Source organism: Morone saxatilis, unplaced genomic scaffold (assembly GCF_004916995.1).
Source record: "Morone saxatilis isolate NCDOM2014 unplaced genomic scaffold, NCSU_SB_2.0 Contig16, whole genome shotgun sequence".
NCBI classification, from domain to species: domain Eukaryota; kingdom Metazoa; phylum Chordata; class Actinopteri; family Moronidae; genus Morone; species Morone saxatilis.
In genome coordinates, this window is record NW_023339718.1 from 1098655 (window position 1) to 1111845 (window position 13191).

The window sequence follows — 13191 nt, forward strand, 5'->3', positions numbered from 1 at the left end:
ATTAAATGTTTATGACACTTAAATGTGCATAATAATTTGTAATGCGGTGTATGAACAAGATAGATCCCGTCCAGCTGTTTGCTCCAGCTGTTTTTAATTGGAGATAATAGTAAGATGGACCTTGGAACATAACTTGTGTTGTTATTGGTTGTTTTGATTTAGAAAATGAGCGACTTGATGCTGCAGCAGCATATGACTGAAGTTCTAACTAATTAACAAGACAAAAGTATTTGTCCAATAGCGTTTTTTTACATGCTTTCCTGATTTTAGTATAATATTATTGTAATATGCATCTTAGTTATTTGCCTATGAAACAACTTATTTGACTCCCTTTCTCAGGCATTTCAGAGGGCCCACATGTGTCGGGTCATTTCTTTATAGTAGATTTTTAGGAGCAGCTGGAGGCCTCCTCCTCACCTCCTGGGGCAGATGTCTCCTCAGGTATCCTCTGAGCAAGGCATCCTCTAGAAATGGGTTCTTCAGCACTGGCCTTTCCTGGAAGAAAGATCCTATCTTGGCTCTGGAGAACGGCAGGAAGCCTGCTGCCTCCCAGAGTTGTTCTTCATCAGATCTTCTCGTGCCCGGCTCTGCTACGCTGGCTGATCTGATGTGGACGAGCTGTCGAGGAACACCACGCCATACCCTGCAGCAGCTCCCAGCTACACGCCGGTTCAGTAGGGTTGAGCACGCCGACATGGCTTAAAACCTGCAGTCTGGGGAGAGAGAGGAGAATCAGCACAGTGCTGCGAGATGAAGCATTCAACTGTGTGAATGCAGCGTGGGAGGAAAATGACTTGATTTTATTCATTCAGCAATTATCTAGAATCCAATGTATAATATTTTGTATGTACATATTTTATGTTTTAGCCTCATGGAGACACCTTATACTCTTAAACAGGAGTTGAGCTAGTGGCTTCACATATTTCAGGTTTCAGTTTTTGGCCACAGTTTGTTTTGCTCTTTAATTATAAATGTCACAAAAGCATACAGTACCACATTACAGTGAATTCAAGCAGATGAGAATCAAATAATTCAATCCACACTAATAGATGATGTTCTAGGATTCATATTTACAAAAGGTAAAGACAATACATGTGGTACTACAAAACACTGAAAGCCACAAACCAACATGTAGAATTGCTTTTTACATAACATTTGTAAAAAGTGGTTACTTGCTCTTGTGAAGCCATATTATTTTAATATTTTTGACACAATTTTGTAAACATAAGCAGTAAAATGTAGGTAACCATACATTGTTTTCTTAATAGATTTATTATAGCTAGTTTGGTGTCCAAATTAAGAAGTAGAAAAACGAATAATTATGTGCTCTGAGTGAGATCTACCATGTTATTTCTAGTTAATTAAGAATAATTTAAAAATATCCAACTTTAAAGGTGAGCTAACGTCACCAAAGTGGGTCAAAGTTCACCCAATTCCACTCTTCTGTCTGTGCAGATATTAGCTTTCTCGTTTATTTTATTTTAGTATAGTATAATGGTTAATACAGCATATACATACATGGATAATTGTTAGCTTATTCCTTCATTTAACTGCGTAATTGAGCGCTTTCATTTCGACATTTCGACCAGAAGTTAGCGTACAGCTAACTGCTAACAGCTACGACGCTTTATTAGTTTTATTTGCAATCACTTTTACTCAGTTTATATTAATAACTGCTTTCATAACATTAAGTACGCTGCATGTCAAGTTTAAACTTCATGGTTGTAAGAGAAAAACCAGCAATCTTACCTGACGTTAACTCACCACTGTTTGTTTACATTCACCACTGTGGCAAACTCTCGCCTTCAAAATAAAAGTCCGGTTACTCAAAATACAAAAAAACACATTATCTTAACCAAATGGTGTGCAAATACTCTGATTTTAGATCTCCCTTTTTCACAGCTTTGAAAATTTCAAGTTTTCAGTTTAAAAAAAAAAAAATACCCAGTGCTGTTGAATTTAAACAATTTCAAAACATAAATGCTAAGAGTACCAGAAATTGATTTCTTTTGCCTTAATTTTACTGTAATGGTGACAGAGACAACACAATTATGGTTCATTTAGGTGAATTTACCCTTTAAGAGTTAGTTTTTACTGAAACTAATAGATTGCTTTTACTTTTACTGAAGACCAAAAATGCAAATTTCCCGCTAACCAATATTTCGTTATTTAGCATACAAACATATCAAAATAGCAGACATACATTGATCAAAAGGTGTTGCTTAACCTGTTTTATTGTTCTAAGTAAAGATTTGTCAAAAATACAGAATCCTTTGTTCTGATCAGAACAAAAAGACCGAAAGCATGCACCGTTTAATAAAACATTTCCATGACATGTTAAAAATCTGTTCAAAAGGAAGGACACCTGCACGGAATAATTATGAACACACAACTTTTGCATTTAAATGATTTTTTTTTCTTTCAAAAATAAACACAGAACCGTCATAGCTTAAATTCAGGAGGGATATATGGGAATAATCATACTGATAAAACCCAGTAGTAGTTTTTTTTTTTATTGTGGGTGTGACGCACCACCCAACTGTAAAATATTAACCTGGTTTTCTCTCAGACCAGGATGGAGGAAGGTAATGGGCAACACTGATGTGTTTTTAGTGTACAAAAATAAACGTTAATGTTTAAGTACAGGCTGCAGTGCAGAGAACCACCCATTCAAGCCCAAGTTTTAATCACTGGGTGTGTCCGATTCTCATCTGATGATGGATCAAAATGAGGAACAAATGTAGACTGCAGTTTGTCACAGCATTAGTTGACTACATAAAGGGAGCATAAATTGTATTAAACCTACACAAATTATTTCAAAGATCAATCAGGATAGGATGGCTTAAACATAGATTAACATATATAAGCAGGTATATAAAAAGGACTAAAGAGAAAACCACAGGCCAGAAGGCTACCCAACAATGTAGAAACACCAGAGAACCTGCCCAAACTCGAAGAACTCACTGGTGCCGACTAAACGCTGAACAACCAAAATCAAAGATCAAACTTATGACAATCTGATTTAACGAGTGGAGGGATCAACAATGAAAATATCCCAGAATATTCACAGCCAACTTTGCACACAAGCATGAGTCCTTGGGGAGCCGTCAGCAAGTAGTGGCTGGAATGACAACTGCCAGTCTGTTTATGTGCAAGTCCTCTTCTCTCTCTTATATTTCTCTCTTCTTTAATCACCCTTGGTAAGGAGGTCCTCTATGTAAGCGTCAAGCTCGTCATCTGTGTTTATGTCAATGTCCTAAAAGTGCAGAAACGTTGTTTTACTTTATGCATAATGTTTTACAAACAACAGGTAAGAGTATGTTTGAGATGAACGGTAAGTAAAGATGAAGCAGCAAGTCTCACCTCTTGTACTTTTTGCAGGAGTGCTACAATGTTTGTTCGTAGTTTCTGTAGTTTCTCGTCTGCCTCCTTCAGTTTGACCTCAGCGTTGTTGCTTTTCTCTTCTACAGCTTTGGCCCTGGCATCAGCTCTGCTCTGGTACGAGTTACACAATGACTGGAGACCCGATTCATACTGCTGGAAATACTCTTTCTAAATGGAGGAGGGAGGGGAGAAACACATTAATACACCAGCACTCAAAGATTCTGGGCAAGAAAACACAATAGTAAGAACAAGTAAACACATTGCCAGATCTGTCAAGTAATATTTCAATGTGTAGTATTGCTGGATGCATCCAATTTCTATGCAATGCTATGCTGTCTGTAATTTAAAAAAGTAAATTACCTAGCATATTTGGCCAAACTGATGTCATGTGATAATATTAGTCCATGCGAACTGGCATCTTAGTAGGAATTTTTTATTTTCACAAGGTATTTTAATGTAACAGAGCAGATCTTGACATGGAGCAGCTGCTGCACCTACACACTGATGCTTTATAAGATCTGGAAAGTTATTTTTAAAGTGAGTGTAGCTGTTTCTGCAGCTGGCTCTAGTGTTTCAGGCTTTTCAAATAATGAAAATGTCAGAGGTGCAAACACAGAGCTCACACACCAACCAACCAACTTTCATGCATGCCATCCACAGCTGGCTGTGTGTCAGATTCTTTCCTTTGACTTTATTAAATACCTGCAGCATCACACAGCAGCAGAAACTGTAAGTGTGTCGATACATGTTCAGTAAATTCGAGTAAAATAAAGACTTTGTCATCTATTTATTCATCTTTTATCAATCTCACCAAAGGAAAGGCCACCAACTCCTCAGCCGTCATGCTGTTAACATCGTCCTTTGGAATCCGAAAAGCGGGAGGGAAGAAGTAACGCAGCATTGTCCTGGAAACACAAACGGCACAGTGAACACACCAGCTGCTATCAGACTTAAATGAAGAATGAGTTTGAAGCTATGTGCTCTGGCTGTGTGTGGCAACAACATTCGTTCATTGTAATCAGCTCACCTCAACATGGTGACCAGACTATCGGTCACCTCTCGACTGGTTCCTGGTTGAGTAGTGTCTGGCTCCATGGGTGCCGGCCCCTTCTCGGTCTCCTGTTGGGTGTCAGGTGTCTGAGTGATTGGAGATGGCGGTCGCATCAACCGGACTTCATCACTACCCTTAAACACCCTTCACGGAGACAGAGAGACACACAAACACACAAGTATATGATATCAATTATCTGGCATGACAACAAAATGTGCCCTAGATGCAGAAACAGAGACACAGCGTCCTACCATCGGTCTTTAGGGGTGGATCGAGGTACATAATCAAACTTCACTTTCCAGCGAACGCTCTGTTTATTTGACTCCACAGCAATGACTTTGCCTGTGTACCACTCCTTGTTGACACGTACTTCAACCAGAAGACCCTTATCTGTAGAAAATAAATGCATGGGTAGAAATGTATTTAAATGTTTTAAAAATGTTCCAGTTCTATGAGTGTTACATGTCAGTGTAGAGCGGTCCGTCATCTCACCTTTCTGAGCGTTCTTAGTGTCGTTCTCTGGTTCTTGCTGTGCAGCTTTCTCAGAGACCTGCAAAAACAAAACAATCATTACCACCTCTGCAGTCAGAAACACGTTCACTGAAAAGATAGTTAAAGTAAGGTTAAAAGAAATTATTTTTGTCCTGTTAATGAAAGAAGTGAGTCCCAGTGTGACCTCAGACATTGGGTGAGAATTGCATGCTTGATTCCAGAGAGCCGTTAGAGAAGAATACGACTTTGGTTTCTAGAGAGGATTGTTAGACGAGAGAATGATTTTCTGACACTACACTGAGATCAACTAAAAGATTAAGTTGTCAAGATTGTTAGAAGTTGTGAGAGCAGATGCAGCCAGGCTTTATATGAGGGTAGTAGAGAGAGGGACCAAGTAAAGCTACCTTTGCTTTAGCTCCATGCGGTTGCATGGAAATGGATTTAGGGACAGGTGGTGTGGCTGGTGTCTGCCGTGTAGGAGTAGAAACGCCTTTCTTCTCAGGCTGTGAGAGTGTTTTAACCTGCAAAGTCAACAGCAACAGGGTGTTTCTACTTAGCCACCCGTGAATGTCTGCACTTCCTTTTTTTTTTTCATGATATGAAAAATCTGATGTCAGAGTCACCATCTTGCCAGCTGCCCAAAAACTGCAGGAAGCTAGTTAAGCAGTGCTTGCTGCAAGTTTCTTGATAAAATGATTCGCCCAAGAGTATCTCATTAGAAAATATATTATAATGCCATTAATGCCCAGATGACAAGATACTTTGTCACAGTAATAGTGTTTTGTTAAGCTGAATATAGCTGAATATTATCAGCAACATGTCAAATAAAAAAATTAATAAAAAAAAGACCAAAGGCTACGTTCACACTGCATGTGAGCTCAGGGTGAACGGTCATATCAGAATTCATGCATCACAGTGTGACCTGTTCACACTAGAATCTGATATGGGTCACATTTAAAAAATAATGTGAAGAGCCAAACCAAACAAAACCAAACCAAACCCAGATCTGAGCAATAAATCAGAATTGAGTGCCAAGGCTTGCAGTGTGAACGTAGCCCTTAGTTACAGCCTATATATGGACACATGGAGCAGCATATACCTTTTATTGTTGCACTTTAGTTGCTGTTATTTTATGTTCAGATATTAATAAAAAGCAGGCCAGAATATGAGTAACCTTCCTCATAAAGTTCCTTTCATTCATTTCCTAGAAGTTAATCCTTGTGGGAGACAAGTGGTAACAAAGGAGGAGGCAACAAGCAGCAGAATAAGACAACAGCACACACCATCACAGCATGGTCTTCACAGCCGGTTGCACAATGCACCACACATCCAGACTGACACACAAAGCCTGACTCATTTACTTGAACAGTGTATGTAGAATTGCTAATGTTGCCATTTTATTCTATATGTGCACATTTTAAAGTATTGATATATTAGAAGTACAATTAAAGATTTGAGGTGAACATTTCTGACCTGATGCCAAAGAAAAGTCTATGAAGTGTGTGTTTACCTCGTCCAACTTGCCACGTTTGGGAGGCGTGGCCTTCTCTACCACTTTTCCACGGTTACCAACTGCTGCGGCCATCTTGGATTTCTTTGTCTGTGGTTCTTCCTCTTCACTCCCCTCACTGTTGTCATCCTCCTTCTCCTCCTCTTCTTCTTCCTCCTCTTCTTCCTCCTCCTCCTCCTCCTCCTCTTCCTCACTGTCCTCCTGCTCTATGATTCTCTTGCGTTGTCCAGCAGCTGCTGGTTTGGCTGATGATGCTTTGGCGGGTGTCTATGTAATGAGGACAAATATCACTTTATCACAGTTTTGGGTTTAACTTGTGCATGCAGCCATATTAAACACCTTCTATTAGTACTTGTTGTAATAGTGGAATACTTCCTAAAACCTGTAACGTACCCGTGAGCTGCGGCTGGATGGGGGTGTTTTGGCAGTAGCTTTGGGTGCAGGCCTTGCTGCAGGTGGAGGAGGCTTTGCTGCAGCTCTGGACCTGGATGGTTCGACTTTGGGTGGTGGAGAGGCAGGTGTTCGTGTGGGGCGCTGCGAAGCTGCACGAGATGGAGGGGTACTCTGGGCATTTTTTAGATGAGCTGGGAGTGGTGGGGAACGGGGGCGTGCTGTGGACCTTTCAGAAGACCTAGTTGCCTGAACCAACAAAATGTGAAAAGGAGACATCAAACAAACTTTTCAGTGAGAGAATGAATTACTGCCTACAGCGGTGTTACCGAGCTACTATGTGCTTAAATTGTGGAGAAGTTATTATGAACAAACATAAAAAGTACAGGCACGTTTGTCTAAAATCAACAGCTTACATAGAAGTGAGAATATGATATGAAAATGATAAACACTATGCACTTCTTGTGACTAGCTTACTTCAAAGTTAACGCATGGTAAATCATGCATGTTTGACTTATTCAGAAATCCTGAACTTCATTATACAACCCTGCATTGTAAAATGACAACTAAATTCCCTTGTATCCTTGTATATTCAAAGATGATAAGAGTAAAAATAAATTAAATTGAAGCTTCAAAGTAACAAAAGGACAAGAAGCACAGTATGGGGAGTCTGTACCTGAGAGGAGCTCTCTGTTGGTTTCATGCTGACCTCGAGTGGGAGCTTCTTAACATCTGCTGCAGATTTGATGGTGCTGGTTTTCTGATAGGAAATACAATTTATTATGTCCTGATGTCCACAGAACAGAGAGACAGAGAGAGACAGAGGGGGATGAATGAGGTACCTGCAAGGACTCTAGTTTCTCCTGCTGCAGTCTGATTTTCTCTGTGAGCTCTTTCTGTTTGTCTTCAGCTGTTTGCTTGTCTTTCTTCAGAACACCACATGGCAAATTCTGTTTCTGCTCAGGAGCGTCACACCTGAAAGCACAAAATATACACATAGCATGGTTTGCTGTGCTTTGGTGTTCCATCGCACACAAAAACACTGAGGTGTTTTAGAGGAAGTTTTTAAAGTGTCCTACTGGATGTTGCACAGTAACAACTGTGTATTTATTAAGGAAGTGGATCAGATAATTGATGGCAGAATGATTTGTTTTCTTTTGTGATGATTTTTTTTTAGCTGTGGCAGCAAACGTTACCCACAGAAACACTGCATATAAAACAAAACAACCTTCTGAGTGTACCTGTCCTGGTTGCTATCAGGGTTCATAAGACACACCCAACTGTCTGGGTAGCGTTTGTCCACAGCATCCATCTGGAACGGCAGCGTTCTCCATTTTAAACATTTGTCTGAAAATAAAGAGCAGAATCAGAGTCAATGTAAGTTTGTGAGATACAGTATGTGTGTGAATTTGTGTTTTGTGTGTATGGATCTATAACTTGCCACATTGAATAGTAAGTGGTATCTCCATGGCACGACGTCTCTTGTATCTCGGCTCTGATGACGGAGGTGCAGACCAGCTGGCGGACAGATAGCCAAACTCATCCCAGAACTTCACTATACCTTTCTGAGCTGCATAACACACACACAGACACACAGCATGTCACAGAGCAACAACTTATCTATTCAAATAAAAATGCAAATTGAAGTGGGTAAGTAACTTTTCATCTTCCTCTTGTTCCTTACTGCTGCTGTGCAGTTGTGTGCACAATGCAGAGTGATTGGGAGGGCAGTGTAATGCAGCCAGGAGGAGGCTATGACAGCAGACACCTAGTATGACCTAGACTGGGAGGTCCAAATCAGACATCAAGATTTGATGGTAACAAGCTCAGCTGAAGTGCTACATGAAGTGCAAATGCTACATTTGTATAATGTTGAGACACCTGCAATGTGCCACATCACAAGGAACTGATCACTAACTGTGATGTAAAGATGTGAGAGTCACAAAACACCAAAACATCATTGTTATGCGCAGTCCTACTTGACAGCTTGTTGTAAGGCTGATTTTTGTATTTGAACTGTGCAGATCAGGTGCCGGCAGAAAACGGAAATCTGACAATTCAGAGAAACTCACCAATGTTACTGTCCTTCCAGTACTGAGCTAAATGTTCCCCCATGGATTTCAGTAAATGTCGATACTCTTTAGCATCTGCAAAGTCCTGTTTGTTGTGAGTAGGCTCTAGAACTAAATATGGGACATCCACTACTCCAACCACTCCTCCACAGGCCCTAAAATACACAAATCACACAACTTTAAAACATTCTTCTTAATCATTCAAACACTGTGCCTTTTCAGTATCGATGTGCATGTATTACTCACATGCCTCCCTCCAGCTGAGGACCTGTCTTCTCGTACATCTTGATGAGACGAGAGCAGTTGTACACAAACATCCCATCCAGGTCCCTCTGTTCAATGTTCACTCCAAATATAAAATTCAGCTCCTTCGGCTCCTTTAATGCTCTGAGGAACAAGAACGTGTTAAGGGAAATAGACAAAGCTGAGCAAAAACAAAGTGTTGTGTTAGGCGACCTTTTCAAGTGACTATTCTCAGAACAGAATATATAGTTGACAAGTTAAATCAAAGTTATCACTATATTGATGATACATACATATGTATGATTCCAGTGAATATACATTACATGTGTACTTGATTACTATGTTAAGATAGATTCGTAGACAGTATAGCTATTAAAATGTAGTGCTTTCGTTTTATCCTGGCATTTTTTAGATGTGACAACTCACTCACTCAGTCACTCACAGGATCACGATTAGCTAGGTGCGCTCCAATACTTTGTTTGCAGTCACGTGACTCTGCTGACATTCGAAATTAAGAATGAGGCAGTAAGTGAAAAGCAGAATGGATGAGATGGACAGATTAAAGCTCATACTGTGCTTGTTATTGTTTACTCATTGTGTGTCAACATGTCTGTGAAATCTGGAATCTGAAAATCTTGTTATTAAATTATGGCTAAAAACCTATTTTACGGTCACAATGACCTTTGAGTCAAAAGTGTCACCAATTCATTGTCCGACCGACTGTGAAATATGGCCACAATCTCTTCTTCTGTTCCCGAGCTATGGTGTTGAATAATGGTAAAAGTGTTTTTCACTATACCATTATAATGTAATAGTAAAAGTTGACCTTCTGTGTGAAGTTTTGTCATAATGACTTTATAAATTTGACCAAAAACATCTATCAAGGTCCTTTTGAGATCACATGACCTTTGAGTCAACGTCACCAATTCATTGTCTGATCAATTGTGAAATATTGCCCTCAATTCTTGAATTATGGCCAAAAGTATGTGTGAGATCCTAATGACCTTGACCTTTGACCATCAAATTAATTAGTTCATCCTTTAGTCCAAATGGATGTTTGTGCCAAATTTGAAAAAATTCCCTCATAGTGTTCTTGAGATATCATGTTCACCAGCATGGGAACGAAAACCCAAAAACTATTCTAATATTAAAAAGGTACATTTCTTAAATTGCCAGCCTACAGAGAGAAACAAAAACCTGTGTTTGTAAATCTGTAAATAGCAGAAATAGGATTTTACAATATTTTCTATCATACTTCTGTTTGGCTTCGAGAATCCTTTTCTTCATGTCGGCATCCCGTCGAAGCATCATGGCTGAATCTTGGACCTTTCTCAGGATTGCCTAGAAGAAGAGAGGGTAGAGGGAGTTGAGGCATTATAACAGCCTTAGATTAAATTGTGCGGCAGTTTCAGTTTAAAAGCTTTCTTACACAACAAATTAACCAAAATATCCTCTTTAGCGTACCCGTGAATCTTTTGACAGGTCCTCTCCTAAACTGGCCTCCAGTGCCACGCGCTTACTGTCTGCCTCTCTGGCTTTCTCTTCCGCTGAAATAAAGAACACAATTGTTAACTAATGTGAGTGCGAGAGTCACAACATGAAAGTAAAATGTAAATGAAATCACTCATTTCACCACGGACTCACCAATCTTAGCAAGGTGATCTGCTTTCTTCACTTCTTGATCAGCGCGAGTTTTGAAACGAGTTGATGAGTATTTATAAACCCTATTAACAAAAAGAATCATTATTAAAGTCTTGTCACTGGGATACAGTATTACAGAGAAAGTGTAAATGTGTTATCATATTACCTCGGTTTATATAGACAGCAGGACAGTCTCTTGGTCCTGACTTTATGTCCCTGGATAAAAATCCTCATGCGTGGGTCGATGTACAAAACAGCAGCGTAGGCCCTGAATGACCTCCTCTCTGGCTTCCTGTGAGAGGAACAACATTTCTGCTCAATGGTATGAAGATAAAAGTTCACATTATTATTCCTTTCACTATGGGTTAGTGATCACATAAATGGTGTTGAATCCCGCCACGTATTGAGTATACTCACACTCCTTCAACAGCCATCCCAGCCATCAGTATGTCCTGGTGATCTGTCTCTGCATCCAGCTCTGGCTCTCTGTTGTCCATCAGCTTCAGATTATAGATGATCACAAGAGTACCTTTTAATACAACACAAAAGTAAACAATAATAATCAATTTCAACCATGTAACTCCCCAACACTAAAGCTTTATAGAGATTGTTTTTAGAAAAAATACATGTTGGACATTTGGCTATGAAATAACTAAATAATTAGTAATAAAATTAGTCTCTTTCAGCATTCTCACTCTTTTTAAGAAAAGTTTTCCAGGATATTTTCTAGACAATACTGCGGTTTTGGGCAAACTGACTGACTTCATTTGGCTACAGGCATCAGTAACAGTGCAAATCAAGTAGAGTAAAATTAACATCACTATGCATGTATTTATTAACCAAAGCAACAGGATATTTTAACAATAATAGGGTGTATGCATGGACATATGAGAAGAGACAAATAGACTCAATGCCAAAAAGATCACTGCAAGTAAGTTCCACTTTACATCTGGTAAACCAGAGTGTCATACAGTTTATCCTAACAACAGTAGAGTTTCACAACAAATACGCACCTAGGTTTACATAAGCAATCTGAGTGAGGGATTAAATACAACATTTTCCAGGACAACATATATTATTTCCAGTATATTTGGTTATTGATATATATATATATTATATATATTATATATCTGGTCCGTGACTAGAAAACTAGTCTCTAAATTTCCCGATTTTCCAGGACGTGGAGGAACCCTGTCTTCACATGGAGACACACATCCATATGCTTACCACTGCTGCTTTCTATTTTGTTGAACTGCTCCATCAACTGGCGTTCATTTTTAAAAGGTGAGTATTTGAAGATCAGCTCTGTCTCTATGGCGTACTTCTCTGGGTCAGAGGTCAGTGGCTCCTTGGTCTTCAGATCCCAGGAGGGGAGAGGCACTATCACCTGAAGAGAGAGGATCCTAATGTAAGCAAGTCAAATAAAACCTAGGCATCCATAAACAGGTGTACTATGGTCATTTCAGTTATGTCACTGATAAGTAATGGCAGAGTACACTTGTTTAGAGACTGAGTAACTGCATGAGGAAGAAATCTAGTTTTACAACACCTTCTTGGCTGCGTGGTAACAAGAAAATACATGGACACATAACATAGAACAATAACCCACACATTTCTTTCCTATTACAATAAAGTCTCACAAATATAATTAGGAAGAAAACCTGCTGCTTATAAAAAGTGTATGAAAAAACAATGACATCCAACAGTTGACCCTGACCTCATCCAGTCCCTCTTCTTCGTGGAAAGTCCTTGACAGGAATAGGCAAGTCAGCGTGTTGCCCTTTTTTGTGAACAAGATGAAGTCTTTCCCAATACGCATAGACCCGCTGTGAAAACAAAGACAGTGATATGTGAAATTATTCAAACACTAGTGTAAATGCACAATGTCATAAATCACAAGAACTGGGTGAAGATCTTACGATTTCAGGCCGTTTCCGTACTGGCCGATCTGAGTGGACTCAGGGGACCGTTTGTTTGACTTTCCAAACTGAATGACATGGGTTGCCTCATCTAATGAAAGAAAGATACTAATCAGCATCATGTTTCATACACAAAACAAATAATATAACCTCACAATGGACCAACAAAAAGCCCCTTTAATCATGAAATAAAGTGATTTCGCTGGTAATAAAGTACTTACTAGAGTCCATTCCAATACCGTCATCCAGAAAACAGAGCATGAAGCCGCCCCGCAGCTCTGGCCTTTTTTCTGTAAAGCAGAAAGATGAAAGACACGTGTTAGGAGAAATTAATCAATGTGTATGCTTCAGTGTAACTGAGAGCTATTCAGAGGTGTACCTGTGTAGATGTCTATTCGTGTGGCATTGGCATCTCTGTGGAAGAAATAAACCCAATGTGAGACTTTCTACTTACTACAAATAAAGACATCAGAGTAATACAATAAGTTT

General features: G+C 39.4%; 2 protein-coding genes across 7 annotated transcripts in view; both read right to left on the reverse strand.

Moving 5' to 3' along the window:
* LOC118326061 (acyl-CoA dehydrogenase family member 11-like) overlaps positions 1–1840 on the reverse strand; it is a 6836-nt gene extending 4996 nt beyond the window's left edge. Inside the window, exons 1-2 of one of the 3 annotated variants that reach the window (XM_035658959.1) lie at positions 1750–1840; positions 418–713 (exon numbers count right to left, since the gene is read on the reverse strand). In XM_035658959.1, coding sequence (XP_035514852.1) covers positions 418–696 — 279 coding nt within the window. In that variant the 5' untranslated portion in view covers positions 697–713; positions 1750–1840. Of the gene's footprint in view, positions 1–417; positions 714–1749 lie in introns of those variants that run through there. The other 2 variants (XM_035658961.1, XM_035658960.1) reach the window with 2 other exon arrangements.
* Positions 1841–2216: 376 nt separating this feature from the next.
* Positions 2217–13191, reverse strand: part of morc2 (MORC family CW-type zinc finger 2) — a 14150-nt gene continuing 3175 nt past the window's right edge. For 3 of the 4 annotated variants that reach the window (XM_035658957.1, XM_035658955.1, XM_035658956.1), the window contains exons 4-28: positions 13082–13116; positions 12924–12992; positions 12703–12793; positions 12501–12609; positions 12011–12170; positions 11201–11312; positions 10950–11075; positions 10787–10866; positions 10607–10689; positions 10398–10483; positions 9146–9286; positions 8900–9054; positions 8269–8397; positions 8069–8174; positions 7670–7802; positions 7504–7587; positions 6831–7076; positions 6438–6704; positions 5332–5448; positions 4928–4985; positions 4687–4825; positions 4412–4579; positions 4196–4289; positions 3364–3552; positions 2217–3256 (exon numbers count right to left, since the gene is read on the reverse strand). In XM_035658957.1, the coding sequence (XP_035514850.1) occupies positions 3188–3256; positions 3364–3552; positions 4196–4289; positions 4412–4579; positions 4687–4825; positions 4928–4985; positions 5332–5448; positions 6438–6704; positions 6831–7076; positions 7504–7587; positions 7670–7802; positions 8069–8174; positions 8269–8397; positions 8900–9054; positions 9146–9286; positions 10398–10483; positions 10607–10689; positions 10787–10866; positions 10950–11075; positions 11201–11312; positions 12011–12170; positions 12501–12609; positions 12703–12793; positions 12924–12992; positions 13082–13116 (3046 nt within the window). In that variant the 3' untranslated portion in view covers positions 2217–3187. The remainder of the gene's footprint in view (positions 3257–3363; positions 3553–4195; positions 4290–4411; positions 4580–4686; positions 4826–4927; positions 4986–5331; positions 5449–6437; positions 6705–6830; positions 7077–7503; positions 7588–7669; positions 7803–8068; positions 8175–8268; positions 8398–8899; positions 9055–9145; positions 9287–10397; positions 10484–10606; positions 10690–10786; positions 10867–10949; positions 11076–11200; positions 11313–12010; positions 12171–12500; positions 12610–12702; positions 12794–12923; positions 12993–13081; positions 13117–13191) is intronic. The other variant, XM_035658958.1, reaches the window with a different exon arrangement.